General features: G+C 46.7%; 1 protein-coding gene across 1 annotated transcript; it reads left to right on the plus strand.

The window, feature by feature from the left end:
* Positions 1-1541: 1541 nt before the first annotated feature.
* Positions 1542-14769, plus strand: dnd1 (DND microRNA-mediated repression inhibitor 1). The gene is made up of 5 exons (XM_078411167.1): positions 1542-1724; positions 5491-5611; positions 8424-8891; positions 10516-11085; positions 14678-14769. The coding sequence occupies exons 2-5, from the start codon at positions 5494-5496 to the stop codon at positions 14767-14769; spliced, it is 1248 nt and encodes a 415-aa protein (XP_078267293.1). The 5' UTR covers positions 1542-1724; positions 5491-5493.
* The last annotated feature ends 384 nt before the right edge of the window (positions 14770-15153 follow it).

Consider the following 15153-nt stretch of genomic DNA (forward strand, 5'->3'; position numbering starts at 1 on the left):
CCGTTCTATGTTCTGTGGACCTTATACTGTTATTGAGTAGTTTGATTGATCTCCAAGTATACAAAATATATTTGAAGAATGAGAGAGCAACTAATTGATCAAATTCACAGTGGCGCAGCGGTAGGGTTGTTGTCTTGCATCACGAGTGACTGCAGGTTCGTAGGTTAATTGGCCTCTGTAAATTGTCCCTCGTGTGTAGATAGAACTAGTGTGAACGAATGATCAATGGTCGGCGTGGACTCGGTGGGCCAAAGGGGTTGTTTCCATACTGTATCTCTAAAAAAAAAATCAAAGTGAACTTGAAAGTTCTTGAACAATGGGAATTGAAGTTTGTGCTCATAGAACATCGCATACTGTCGTGAAATAGTCCACTTATCACCCAGGTGTTAATTTGGGGAATTTTCACCTCTTGTTAGGATGCTGTTGGTTTGATTTTCACTTGATGCATTGGTGGACTGAAAGCAAGTGTTCAGTGAAACGGTCGCTGAGCCTACGCGTGGTCTCGCCGATGTACAGGAGGCCCAAGTCAAGTTTATTTGTCACATACACATACACGATGTGCAGTGAAATGAAAGTGGCAATGCCTGCGGATTGTGCACAAAAAAGAATTACAGTTACGGCATATAAATAAAGTTAATAAGTTACTATAGTGTAGACAAAAATTTAGTCTCTGGAGTTATAAAAGTTGACAGTCCTGATGGCCTGTGGGAAGAAACTCCGTCTCATCCTCTCCGTTTTCACAGCGTGACAGCGGAGGCGTTTGCCTGATCGTAGCATCTGGCAACACTGGATGTAGTAGATGAGGTTAGATTAGTATTGTCTCATCAACCACATCCCCAATATTTTTGGGATCTTGCTGTGTAGATGTCGCCTGCTCCCTTTCCAATAAAGGGGGACTTTACGGACTGAAGGAACACTTCCTGGCACTGTGACAGACGCTGGAGAAATGTGGGACGTTTCCAAAGTAATCTGCAGTAGAACTCTTGGGTTGGGATGGGAAATAATTTCCTTGTTGCACCTCACTGTCCTCATAGTAGCTGATGGAATTTGGAGTTCTTTACTCTTTACAAAACATAACGTACTTTGGGGGGTGGGGGGTTGAAATTATGTGGCACTTTGTGACAACATTCCCCCCCTTCCACTTACTCACCACCACCCAAGGGAAAGTCTCCTCGCCCTTCCCCAACCAGGGATTGTGGACCCTCACAACTAATTGACCCACAGTAAGAGGTCACACTCTGTCTTTCGCCCCTCTGCCCAGGCACTGTCTTATAGAGAGAGAGAAGGGGAGGAACAGCGAGAGAGAAGGGAGAAGAGAAAGAGGGGGGAGGAGAATGAGGGAAGAAGGGAACTCAGGAGGGAGGGAGGTAGGCACAAAATGCTGGAGTAACTCAGCGGGTCAGGCAGCACCTCTGGAGAGAAGGAATGGGTGAAGGGAGGGAGGTGTTGGGAAGAGCTTCCAACCCCGCCCAAGGTTCGATCAGAACGGACCAATAGAGCGTTTTGTGCGACACAGGAGGCTTTAACAGGGGGGAGGGGGTTGGTGTTGAAGATCCCCTGCCTCTTCCCGAGAGAGAAGAGGGAGCATTGCCTGCTTGCCTGGGGTAGACTGCAGACCTTGTGGACTTCAGCCCATCCCAAGACCAACAGAACGTCCCGGGACAGGGGTGGTACCAAGAACCAATATCTACTCCGTTCCAGGCGCCCTGCACCTGTACTGACCGGTTGGTATTTAGCCTTTTAATCCCGGCCTTTAAACGCTGCGGAATGCTTTGCATTCAACCCACCCACCCATGCGCCCCCCACCCCCCCCCCCCCTCTTTCCCCTCCCTCTCCCCCCCCCCCCCCCCCTCTTTCCCCTCCCTCTCCCCCCCCTCCCTCTCACCGTCTCTATGCAACGTAGCTCTCTAGCTGGATATCTCTGCTCCAAAGTTCCCAAAGGTGGTTTGTCCAAATCCCACTTCAGGGACTCTGCAGAAACTGGTGCAGGGCAGAGGGAGCGCTGCCCTGCCAGAGAAATGGTTTGACCAGCCTTTAAATACCAGTCCTGTGTATAATCTCAGTTTGGGGGAGAATCCAAGAGAGAGAGAGAGTCAAAGAGTGTTTAATTGCCAAGTGACAATGAAATTCTTACTTGCAGCAGCAGAACAGGCCTGTAAACACAACACTCATAGATGTCATTAAGCTGGAAAGGGTGCAGAGAAGATTTACGAGGATGTTGCTAGGACTCCAGGGCCTGAGCTATAGGGAGAGGTTGAGGAGGCTCGGACTCTATTCCTTGGAGCGCAGAAGGATCTTATTGAGGTGTAGAAGATCATGAGAGGAATAAATTGGGTAGATGCACAGTCTTTTACACAAAGTAGGGGAATCAAGAACCAAAGGAAATAGGTTAAACACAGTGTTAAAGTTGCTGCCTTGCTGCACCAGGGACCCAGGTTCAATCCTGACTAAGGGTGCTGTCTGTACGGTGTTTGTACGTTCTCCCCGTAACCGCATGGAATTTTTCCTGGTGCTCCGGTTTCCTCCCACACTCCAAAGACATACAGGTTTGCACTTGAATTTGCTTTGGTAAAATTTTTAATTGTCCCTAATGTGTAGGATAGGATAATTTTTTTTGTCCACAAAGCATGGCGGATTTATAGAAACATCGAAAATAGATGCACGAGGAGGCCATTTGGCCCTTCGAGCCAGCACCGCCATTCATTGTGATCATGCCTGATCATCTATAATCAGTAGCCTGTGCCCAACCTCTCCCCATATCCCTTGATTCCGCTCGCCCCCAGAGCTCCATCTAACACTCTTTTAAATTCATCCAGTGAATTGGCCTCCACTGTCTTCTATGGCAGAGAATACCACAAATTCACAACTCTCTGGGTGAAAAAGTTTCTTCTCACCTCAGTTTTGAATGGCCTCCCCTTTATTCTTAGACTGTGGCCCCTGGTTCTGGACTTCCCCATCTCTGATGATGCTGGCTGCATTTTTGAGGCAGCGCCTCCTGTAAATCCCTTTGATGGTGGGGGAGGTCAGTACCCGTGATGGACCGGGCAGTGTCCACCACTCTCTGTAATCTCCTTCATTCCTGGGCTTTCGAGTTGCCGAACCAGGCTGTGATGCAACCAGTCAATATCCTCTACTGTACACCTGTAGATGTTCAAGAGGGTATTCATCGACAAATGAAAAACAAATATATGAAGGCAATATTTAGAATAAGAGTTGAGAGAGATCTCCTGGTGGCCTCCAATGTCCATGCTGGGCTTGCAAGATCTCAGTGCTGTGACAAGAATTAACCATTGGAGGACTCCAGGCACAATTTGTGGTTTTTGGCCTGATGCAAATGGTGCCGAAGTGAGATTTTGATCCGAGTGTAGTTTAGTTTAGACATACAGAATGATAACAGGCCCTTCGTCCCACCGAGTCAGTGCCGACCATCAATCACCCGTTCACACGAGTTCCATGTTATCCCACTTTCTCATCCACTCCCTACACACTTGAATACAGGGGGCTAATTAATCTGCAAACCCACACATCTTTGGGATGTCGGAAAAAAGCAGAGGAAACCGTGGGAATGAGAATGTGCAAAACACACACACACACACAGACACACACACACACACACACGCGCACACACACACACAGTCAGGATTGAACCTGGGTTCACAGGGAGAACAGACAAACACCAGACACATGCAGACAACACCTGGGTTCAGGATCGAACCCGGGTCTCTGGCGCTCTGAGGCAGCAGCGCTACAAAATCCGCTACTAAACCGTCTCTTAATTTGTGTCAGGTGATTGAAAGTCTAATAAAAAGGAACTGCAGTTGTTGGTTTATACCAAAGATGGGCACAAAGTGCTGGAGTAACAATTGGAGGAACAGCATCTCATATTTCGCTTGGGCAGCTTACAGCCCAGCAGTATGATTATTGATTTCTTTAACTTCAAGTAACCCCAGCATTCCTCCTCTCTATCCCTCCCCCACCCAAAGTCGCGCCAACTTCTAGTTTTCACCGAACAAACAGCTAACAGTAGCCTGTTTCCTTTATCGTTACTTTTTTACATATATTTCATTCATTGTTCTTTATCTCTCTATAATCATTGTCTATCTCTTGTTTCCCTTTTCCCTAACTAGTCTGAAGAAGGGTCTCGACACGAAACGTCACCCATTTCTTCTCTCCAGAGATGCTGCCTGTCGCACTGAGTTTCTCCAGCTTTGAATCCAACTCAGCGGGTCAGGCAGCATCTCCGGATGCCATGGATAGGTGATGTTTCAGAGTTTGTGTCTGACTATCTTTCATTGAACGTCTGTGATGTGAAACTCCCAAGCAAGTTAAAGAACTGAAGGGTCTTGACCCGAAACGTCCCCCATTACTTCTCTCCAGAGACGCTGAGTTACTCCAGCATTTTGTGTCTATCTTTGGTTTAAAGCAGCATCTGCAGTTCCTTCCTGCACAAGTTAAAAGATCTGCTGGATTTGGAGACAATTGACTTTTTTCACTCGTTAAGACAGTGTGAAAACAGTGGGGGAACCAGCTGCTTCAATTATACTATTAACAAAGCAGAACATCTAAGCTTAATCAAACAAAGGTGTTCCAGAGGTTGGGGGCTTTGACAGGTGAACTCACAGCTGACAGTTTCACAGGAGTAGTGAGGAAGATCCAAGGGCCAGAATCGGGCGGCAAGGTGGCGCAACGGCAGAGTTGCTGTCTCACAGTGCCGAGGACCCGACTTTGATCCTGCCCTTGGGTGCTGTCTGTATGGAGTTTGTACCTTCTCCCCGTGACCGTGTGGATTTTCTCCAGGGGCTCTGGTTTCCTCCCACACTCAAAAGATGTACAAGTTTTTAGGTTAACTTGGCTTTGGTAAAAATTGTAAATTGTTCCTAGTATGTAGGATAGTGGTAGTGTGAGGGGATCGCTGGTCAGAATGACTCAATGGGCCGAATGGCCTGTTTCCGTTCTGTATCTCTAAAACTAAACTCAACATAAACTAAACTAATTAGAGACACAAGAGCTCAGGTCAAGAGTAGAATCAAAGGATGACAGATGCAGGTTTATACCAAAGACAGTCACAAAGTGCTGGAGTAACTCAGCAGGTCAGGCAGCATCTCTGCAGAAAAAGGATGGTTTTCGGTCTGAAGAAAACTCTTCTGAAGAAGAGTCCCAACCTGAAACATCACCCATCTATTTTCTTCAACGAAGCTGCCTGATCCGTTGTGACTCCAGCACTTTACATCTATCTCGTTGAGGGTGTATTATTGTCATATGTCCAGAAACAGAACTATGAAATTCTTACTTGCAGCAACACAAGTCTTATTTTTAATTTTGGAGATACAGTGTGGAAAGTCGGCCCACAGACTTTGCATCTTTTCTTGTTAGTCAGCATCTGCAGTTCCTTGCGTCCACAACGAAGTTTTGATGACTTGGCGTATCAGGGGAACTGGGTGAGGTGCGCGTAATAGAGTATTAAATGTACCGTATTCATGTTTTGCACAGGTGATGGCAAGCATGCTGTTGAATTCTGCCAATAAGCTGGCGTTCGATGCGTGGGTGGAAGAGACGGGCATCGACTTGGTCCAGGTCAACGGGCAAAGGAAGTTTGGTGGGCCCCCTCCAGGTCAGTCATAGATCATAGAGCCATAGCCTAATTCTGCTCCTATGGTCATAAGGACATAAGTGATAGGAGCAGAATTAGTCCATTTAGCCCATCAAGTCTACTCAGCCATTCAATCATGGCTGATCTAACCCCATTCTCCTGCCTTCTCCCATAACCCCTGATACCCGTACTAGTCAAGAATCTACCTAGCTCTGCCTTAAAAATATCCATTGATTTGGCCTCCACAACCTTCTGTGGCAAAGAATTCCACAGATTCACTACCCTATGATTTATGAACTTATGAGCACTGTGTAATTCCAAAATACATTTACACACACATACAATATACATGTTTATTTGAAGAACGAGTAAACCAACTAGTCAATATTTACTAGGAAAGACACAAAGTGCTGGAGTAACTCAGCGGGTCAGGCAGCATATCTGGAGAACATGGTTAGGTTGACACAAAATGCTGGAGTAACTCAGCGGGACAGGAAGCATCTCTGGAGAGAAGGAATGTCACCCATTCCTTCTCTCCAGAGATGCTTCCTGTCCCGCTGAGTTACTCCAGCATTTTGTGTCTACCTTCGATTTAAACCAGCATCTGCAGTTCTTTCCTGAACATGGTTTGGTGACGTTTCAGATTGAATGAATTAATACTTTATTGTCACATGTGACAAGTTACAGTGAAATTCTTTGCTTGCATACCCAAGGTATGCAAATAGTCGCCACATAAGGCACTGACAAAGTTACGAAGTATACACCGTATCCGCGGCGAGTGCCCCTTTGTTCTCCTTCTCAATTCACCCTATCAATTCCCCTCTTGATTTATACACCTCTATAAGATCACCCCTCAACTTCCTGCGCTCCAAGGAATAAAGTCCTAGCCCCATATCTTGCCAATCATTTTCTACCCACATACCTGCCCGAGTAAATGTTGCGATAGTTCCTGGCTCAACTAGCTCCTCTGGCAGCTCATTTCATATATCAACCATCCTCTGTGTGAAAGTCACTCCTCGGGTACCCTTTATATCATTGCCTCTCAAACTTAAATCCATGCCCTACACAACTTAATCCCCTTACCCGTGAAAAGGGTTCCACTCTACATCTTTCACTCTTTTCTTGGTTTGAAGATGGGCCCCGTCCAAAAATATCGCCAGAGATGTTTTCCAGAGATGCTGCCTGACCCGCTGAGTTACCCTAGCACTTTGCGTCTTTTTTTGTAAGTCAGCATCTGCAGTTCCTTGTGGATCCCCCCCCATTTATCGCTCTTTTCCCTGTGCCGTCGCTGAAAGTGCACCAATTTACCCCCTTCATCTTCCCTCCCACCCACCCGTCCCCTTCCACCGACATTCCTTCTTCCATCTTCACTATTCGCACCCCTTCTGTCCTTATCTCACACCTTTTGTCTTTCCATCCCTGGCCTTTGTTCCCACCATCTGTCTATCAGTAACCCCCTCACCTGTGCCCACCTATTACCTGCCCCACTTTGTCCTGCCTCTCCTCTCCCAGCTTTCTGTCCCTTAGCTCCACACAATCGGACTGAAGAAGGGCCCCGACCCGAAACGTCGCCTGTCCATGTTCCCCTGAGATGCTGCCTGACTAGTTGAGTTACTCGAGCACTTTGTGTCCTTCTGGTTATATTTTAATTTTTGTTTAGAGATACAGTGTGGAAACAGCCCCTTCAGCCCACTGAGCTTCGCTGACCCACAATCACCTGTACACAAGTTCTACCCTGCACACTATGGACAATATACAGAAGCCTATCAACCTACAAACCTGTATGTCTTTGGAGTGTGGGAGGAAACCATGGCATCTGGAAAAAACCTATACGGTCACAGGGAGGACTTACAAACTCCTTTTCACTGCAAATTGTTTCACTGTACCTCGGGAACACGTGACACTAAACTAAGCTAGTTATAGATACAGATATGGAGTTACGCATACAGTTGTAGATAAACTAAACTAGTAGAGATACTGCGCGGAAAGAGGCCCTTCGGCCCACTCACTCTGCACTGGCCAACGATCTCCATACAGTAGCACTATCTTACACACTACAATTAACAATTTTTACCAAAGCCAATTAACCTACAAATTTGCACGTCTCTGGAATGTGAGAGGAAACTGGAGCACCCAGAGAAATCTCATGTGGTCACAGGGAGAACGTATAAACTCCTTTTCATGCAAAGCATTTCACTGTACCTCAGTAATGTGACAATAAAGAAAATGAAACTCTGTACAGACAGCACCTGTAGTCAGGATCAAACCCAGGTCTCAGGCATTGTAAGGCAGCAATTCTACCGCTGCGCCACTGTGCCACAGTGCTGACCTCAAACCTGTTTGTCTTTGGAGTGTGCGAGGAAACCGGAGCACCCGGAGAAGACCCTAGTGGTCACGAGGAGAACGTGCAATCTCCATTAAGGACAGCACCCATAGACAGGATCGCACCTGGGTCTCTGACGCCATGAGGCAGCAGCCCTATTGTTGCACCACTGTGCTTCCCAACAATGGACATCATAAGGCCATAAGTACAGAAGCAGAATTAGGCCATTTGCCCAACAAGTCTACTCTGCCATTCAATCATTGCTGAACCATCACTCCCTCCCAACCCCATTCTCCTGCCTTCACCCCATACCCCCTGACACCCGTACCAATCAACAGGAAGGGTCTTAACCCGAAACGTCACCTACTCCTTTTCCCCAGAGATTCTGCCTGTCCCGCTGAGTTATTCCAGTATTTTGTGTCTTATCTTTGGTGTAAACCAGCATCTACCATTCCCTCCTACACAACGTTGGACATGTTTTGTGGAGTCCTTGCTGTGTTTGTTCCTCAGGTTGGATGGGACATCCTCCGTTGACCGGCTCCGAGGTGTTCGTTGGGAAGCTGCCCCAGGACGTCTATGAGGACAAACTCATCCCGCTGTTCCAAGCAGCGGGCAAGCTCTATGAGTTCCGCCTGATGATGACATTCAGTGGGGAGAACCGGGGCTTTGCGTACGCCAAGTACGCCAACCGCTGGTACGCCCAGTGCGCCATCGCCATGTTCAACGGCTACCAGATCCGTGACGGCTGCCCCATCCTGGTATGCCGCAGCACGGAGAAGAATGAGCTGTGCGTCGGGGGCATCCCGTGGGGCAAGGGCCGGGCGGAGGTGATGGAGGTGGTCAAGGAGCTGACCGACGGTGTGTCCGACCTCTCCCTTCACCTCAGTGCCGACCGCAGGAAGAAGATGACCACGTTTGCCGTGGTGAAGTACGAGACTCACCGGGCGGCGGCGATGGCAAAGAAGAAGCTGGTTGAAGGTATGGCCTCCCCTCCCCTTCCCACTCCCTGTCCTGTGCCTCCTTATGTCCGTAGGTCCATTGGTCCAGTCCAAACGCCCATAAATACGGGTCCAAAGGACCATGTCCATGTCCAAATATCTGGTCTATGTGTCCAAAAGTTCTATATTTTCAAAGGTACATGTCCAAAGGTTCATAAATCTAGTCCAAATGTCCATAAGCCTTGTCCATAGGTCCAAAGGTCTGTAGTTCTATACGTCATGGAGCAGAATGAGGTCATTTAGCCCATCAAGTCCACTCCGCCATTCAATCATGGCTGATCTATCTTTCCCTCTGAAACCCAATTCTCCTGCCTTCTCCCCACAACCTTTGACACCCTTAATTATCAAGAACCAGCCAATCTCAGCTTTAAAAATACCCAATGACTTAGCTTCCACAGCAGTTTGTGGCAATGAATTCCACAGATTCACCACCCTCTCGCTGAATAAATTCCTCCTCATCTCCTTTCTAAAGGCACGTCCTTTTATTTTGGGGCTGAGTCCTAGCCTGCCCAATCTTTCCCTCTAGCTCAGGCCCTTGAGTTCTGGCAACGTCCTCCCTTCACTCGTTCCAGCTTAGCAGCATCTTTCCCACAGCAGGCTGAGCAAAACAGATCACAATACTCCAAATGCATTCACACATTCTATTCCCTTCATGATTTTATGCACCTCTATAAGTCAAAGTTTGGAAGAAATATATCCCTTACTCCTCCTGCTGATTACACCCACCCACACATTTTAGAGTCACAGAGTCACACAGTGCAGAAACAGGCAGGCCTTTGGCCCACTGAGTCCACGCTGACCAGCGGTCACCCCGTACACTAGCACTATCCCACACACTAGGGAGACCATACAATTATACCAAAGGCATTTAACCTGTAAACCTGCACGGCTTTGGAGTGTGGGAGGAAACTGGAGCACTCGGATAAAAACCCATGTGGTCGCAGGGAGAACGTGCAAACTCCATACAGACAACACCCTTAGTTAGGATCGAATCTGGCGCTGTCAGGCAGCAACTCAACAGTTCCAGAGATCCAGGTTTGGTGCTGTTTGAGTTTTGAGTTTAGTTTATTGTCATGTGTACCAAGGTACAGTGAAAATCTTTAGTTGCGTGCTAACAAGTCAGTGGAAAGACAATACATGATTATGATCGAGCCATCCACAGTGTACAGATAGATACATGATAAAGGGAATAACATGAATAACATTTAGTGCAAGATAAAATCCAGTAAAGTCCAATCAATGATAGTCCGAGGGTCTCCAATGAGGTCGCTCGGGACTGCTCTCAAGTTGGCGATGGGACAGTTCAGTTGCCTGAACTGTTGGGAAGAAACTGTCCCTGAATCTGGAGGTGTGCGTTTTCGAATTCTGTACCTCTTGCCTAAAGGGAGAGGGAAGAAGAGGGAACAGGATGTGTAAGACTGGTCCTTGATTATGTTGCTGGCCTTGCCGAGACAGCATGAGATGTAAATGGAGACTAAGGGTGCTGTCTGTACGGAGTTTGTACATTTTTCCTGAGACCGGGTGCACAGGTTGCAGGGAGAACGTACCCATGCATGTGCCACAGTGCCAAACTTATTTAATCTGGTCTGTCTGTTCCTTTACAGATTGCATCGAGCTCTGGGGCCAACCCATTGAGGTTGACTGGATGAAACCCGATGGAAAGCAGAAGGGTCAGCAGATGCCTCTGTCCGAAACTCAGCCCAGCCTCCAAGTGCCGGCCTGGCCTGTGATGACCAGAGGACTTTGCCTGCCGCCGATCGGGTCTGCCACATGCGCTGCACCCACTGCCCGCTCTGCTGGCGGTGGTGGCTTCCGTCCTTTGGGGGAGAGGGTGGAGAAGGTCTGGCAGCCGTCCCCAGAGGTGCCATGCCCACTGAATGAGGTCTGTGATGTTGTCCGCCTCTTGGATGCCTACTGCCTGAAGAAGAGGCTGGGCAAGCCGGTGTACAGCTTGCAGTCTCTGAGCTCCGATCGGCGCCGCTTCTTGTTCAAGGTCTTCCTGCCCGGACTCGCCGCCCCCTTCAGTGGGACGGTTACGTTGACCCCAGACGATCTGGCTTCTGGCCGGGACATTCCCAAGGAAGAAGCAGCATATCAGGTCCTGATGTACTTGGGTGAGTCATCCTGGTCTACCTTGAACGTGTCTACCACCCCATGTCTAGCAGGCCAGCACGGCATCAGGGTTCTATCCTGGCTACTAGTGCTGTCTGTACAGAGTTTGTACGTTCTCCCTGTGAGCACGTGGATTTCCTCCGGCTGCTCCAGTTTCCTCCCACACGCTAAAGATGTGCAAGTTTGTAGGTTAATTGGCTTCTGTAAATCGTCCCTAATGTGTAGGATCCTGCTAGTGTACAGATGATCGCTGATTGGCGTGAACTCTGTGGGCCTAAGGGCCTTTTTCCACACTGCATTTCTAACTTCTAAAGTTTAGATACAGCGCGGAAACAGGCCCTTCAGCCCACCGAGTAAAGAAATTCCTCCTGCCCTCTTTTCTCAAGGTACGTCCTTTTATTCCGAGGCTTTACCCTCTGGTTCTAGACTCTGCACTGGCAGAAACATCCTCTCCACATCCACTCTATCCAGACCTTTCACTCTTTGGTAAGTTTCAAAGAGGTTTTCCCTCATTCATCTAAACTCCAACGAGTACTGGCCCAGCGCCGTCTCAACACTCATCATACGTTCACCCAATCATCGCCGGGATCATTCTTGTAAACCCCCTCTGCAACGCCAACACACCCTTCCTCAGATATGGGGTCACAGGAAGAACGTGAAAACTCCACACTGACACCACCTGAAGTCGAGATCGAACCTGTGTCCCTGCTGCTGACTCTCCCCATGCCACTTCGCCCCCCCAGTCTTTTATAACATATAACAATAACATATAACAACTACAGCATGGAAACAGGCCTGTCCGGCCCTACCAGTCCACGCCGACCATTCTCCCTGACCTAGTCTCATCTACCTGCACTCAGACCATAACCCTCCAATCCCCTCTCATCCATATACCTATCCAATTTACTCTTAAATAATAAAATCGAGCCAGCCTCCACCACTTCCACCGGAAGCCCATTCCATACAGCCACAACCCTCTGAGTAAAGAAGTTCCCCCTCATGTTACCCCTAAACCTTTGTCCCTCAATTCTGAAGCTATGTCCCCTTGTTGGAATCTTCCCCACTCTCAAAGGGAAAAGCCTACCCACGTCAACTTTGTCCGTCCCTCTCAAAATTTAAAAAACCTCTATCAAGTCCCACCTCAACCTTCTACGCTCCAAAGAATAAAGACCCAACCTGTTCAACCTCTCTCTGTAGCCTAAGTGCTGAAACCCAGGCAACATTCTAGTAAATCTCCTCTGTACCCTCTCCATTTTGTCGACATCCTTCCTATAATTTGGCGACCAGAACTGCACACCATGCTCCAGATTCGGCCTCACCAATGCCCTGTACAATTTCAACATTACATCCCAACTTCTATACTCGATGCTCTGATTTATAAAGGCAAGCATACCAAACGCCTTCTTCACCACCCTATCCACATGAGATTCCACCTTCAGGGAACAATGCACAGTTATTCCCAGATCCCTCTGTTCCACTGCATTCCTCAATTCCCTACCATTTACCCTGTACGTCCTATTTTGATTTGTCCTACCAAAATGCAGCACCTCACACTTATCAGCATTAAACTCCATCTGCCATCTTTCAGCCCACCCTTCCAAAAGGCCCAAGTCTCTCTGTAGACTTTGAAAATCTACCTCACTATCAACTACTCCACCTATCTTAGTATCATCTGCATATTTACTAATCCAATTTGCCACACCATCATCCAGATCATTAATGTAAATGACAAACAACAGTGGACCCAACACAGATCCTTGGGGCACTCCACTAGACACTGGCCTCCAACCTGACATACAATTGTCAACCGTTACCCTCTGGTATCTACCATTCAGCCATTGTTGAATCCATCTTGCAACCTCACTATTAATACCCAACGATTTAACCTTCTTAATCAACCTTCCATGTGGAACCTTGTCAAATGCCTTACTGAAGTCCATATAGACAACATCCACAGCCTTGCCCTTATCAATTTCCCTGGTAACCTCTTCAAAAAATTCAAGAAGATTAGTCAAACATGACCTTCCAGGCACAAATCCATGTTGACTGTTTCTAATCAGGCCTTGATTATCCAAATAATTATATATATTGTCCCTAAGTATCTTTTCCATTAATTTTCCCACCACAGACGTCAAACTAATAGGTCTATAATTGCTAGGTTTACTTTTAGAACCTTTTTTAAACAAAGGCACAACATGCGCAATGCGCCAATCTTCCGGCACCATCCCTGTTTCTAATGACGTTTGAAATATTTCCGTCATAGCCCCTGCTATTTCTGCACTAACTTCCCTCAATGTCCTAGGGAATATCCTATCAGGACCTGGAGACTTATCCACTTTTATGTTCTTCAAAAGTGTCCGTACCTCCTCTTCTTTAATCCTCCTAATTTCCATCACTGCTCTACTTGTTTCGTTTTTTTAGTTAAATCTTTTGTTTAGATTTCCTCACTTCTTGTCTTTCCTGTGACAATGGATCCACAGGCCGCATTAACAAGTGTCCCATTTGCACATCTTCCATTACCTCTCCCGCTGCTGCTAATGGGATCCCATCCCACTCACCACCGTCTCTTCTTCCAGTCTTTTCATGAAGCTTTTATACCGTCGGCTTTCGACATCCTTGCTCATCGCAATCCCTCCTGACTTCTCTTTCTTTGTTGCTGCCGTCAAATCTGGTCTCGCAGTTCCCTGCATTTGTCTAAAAGCTTTTAAACCGAGTTGCCGCTAAATCCTTGGGGCTCCTTATAATGTTGCTGTTGCAACCAGGGAACAAATAAGTCATCTTGTTCAGATCTGTATAACCCATTTGTATAAATTTGGGTCAACAAAGGCTTTATCTTTTGAGGCTCATGCACTTGGGAAAGGATGATTCGTGCTTTCAATGTTTTTTTTCATTTTTATTTCAGGTCACTCAATGGGTTTTGAAGGATTTCATCCCCACAGTGCCTCTGTTGTGGAGAGTCAAATCTGAATGATTGCTTCCACTGGAATGGAAACTTTTGTTGTTTTAAAGTTTTTGCACGTTTATTTGTCACGGTTTGAGAAGAAGAATTAACGTTTTGTTACTGTGTGCTCATTCAAAGATACTCTATTTATTTTAAACTCTTAACTAGAAGATTGCTAACATTTATATTTTGCTGTTTCTCTTTAATGCTCTCTTTATACTTGTTTCTGAGTTGATCTTGTGATATTTTTGTTGCATGGTTTTATAAAACAAAATTGAAAGTTAACCAATGTCAAGGGTTTGATCTGTTTCGACAATGACTTTGAGATAGATGCAGAAAAAATTGGAGTATTTTTGTTTGAAGAATTTTTCATAACGTCTTTCGTCTCAAAATTGGACTGCCACATGCTGAATCTTCACAACAGTGAATTTAAAAAACCTGTAATGACTTGATATATCGTCTTGCTCCCAAGTATACAAAGTTCTGAATTATAGTTTATATGAAAATTGTTGAATTAATAGTTGCTGAGTTTTTGTTCATTTTCATTTTTAGAGTGTGGTTGTAGTTTTGCAACTAATCAGAATATCTGGAAGATTTCTCTTTAGTATCTGTTGTATTATAAGTGTTTGTTAGATGTCGTTCATATGTCATGTTATGTTCATGTGGAAATATTTGCTTCCTGGATGCACACATTGGGCGGCACGGTGGCGCAGTGGGCAGAGCTACTCCCTTACAGCGCCAGAGACCTGGGTTCAATCCTGTCTACGGGTGCTGTCTGTTCAGAGTTTGCACTTTCATCCTGTGACCACATGGGTATTCTCCGGGTGCTCTGGTTTCCTCCCACACTCCAAAGATGCACATGATTGTAGGTTAATTTTCTTGGTAAAATTGTAAATTGTCCCTAGTGTGTGGAGGATAGTGTGTGGGAATCACTCGGTGGGTCGAAGGGCCAGTTTCTGCACTCTATCTTTAAACTAAACTGCTGCCTTAAAGCGTCAGAGACTCAGATTACGGGTCTTGTACGTTCGGAGTTTGTACGTTCTCCCTGTGACCACGTGGGTTTTCTCCGGGTGCTCTGGTTTCCTCCAACTCTCCAAAGACGTACAGGTTGTCAGTTAAGTGGCTTCTGTAAAATGATCAATGGTCGGCGCGGTTTCGGTGGGCCGAAGAGCCTGTTTCCACGCTGTAT

This window comes from Rhinoraja longicauda, chromosome 14, assembly GCF_053455715.1.
Source record: "Rhinoraja longicauda isolate Sanriku21f chromosome 14, sRhiLon1.1, whole genome shotgun sequence".
NCBI lineage: Eukaryota > Metazoa > Chordata > Chondrichthyes > Rajiformes > Arhynchobatidae > Rhinoraja > Rhinoraja longicauda.

Bases quoted from the DNA above. Each gene is read 5' to 3' on its own strand.
- dnd1 (XM_078411167.1), top strand. From the start codon at position 5,494: ATGGCAAGCATGCTGTTGAATTCTGCCAATAAGCTGGCGTTCGATGCG. The intron at 8,892-10,515 runs GTATGGCCTCCC...GTTCCTTTACAG, and splicing joins AAAGAAGAAGCTGGTTGAAG to ATTGCATCGAGCTCTGGGGC. The intron at 11,086-14,677 runs GCATCAGGGTTC...ACGGTGGCGCAG, and splicing joins ATGTCTAGCAGGCCAGCACG to TGGGCAGAGCTACTCCCTTA.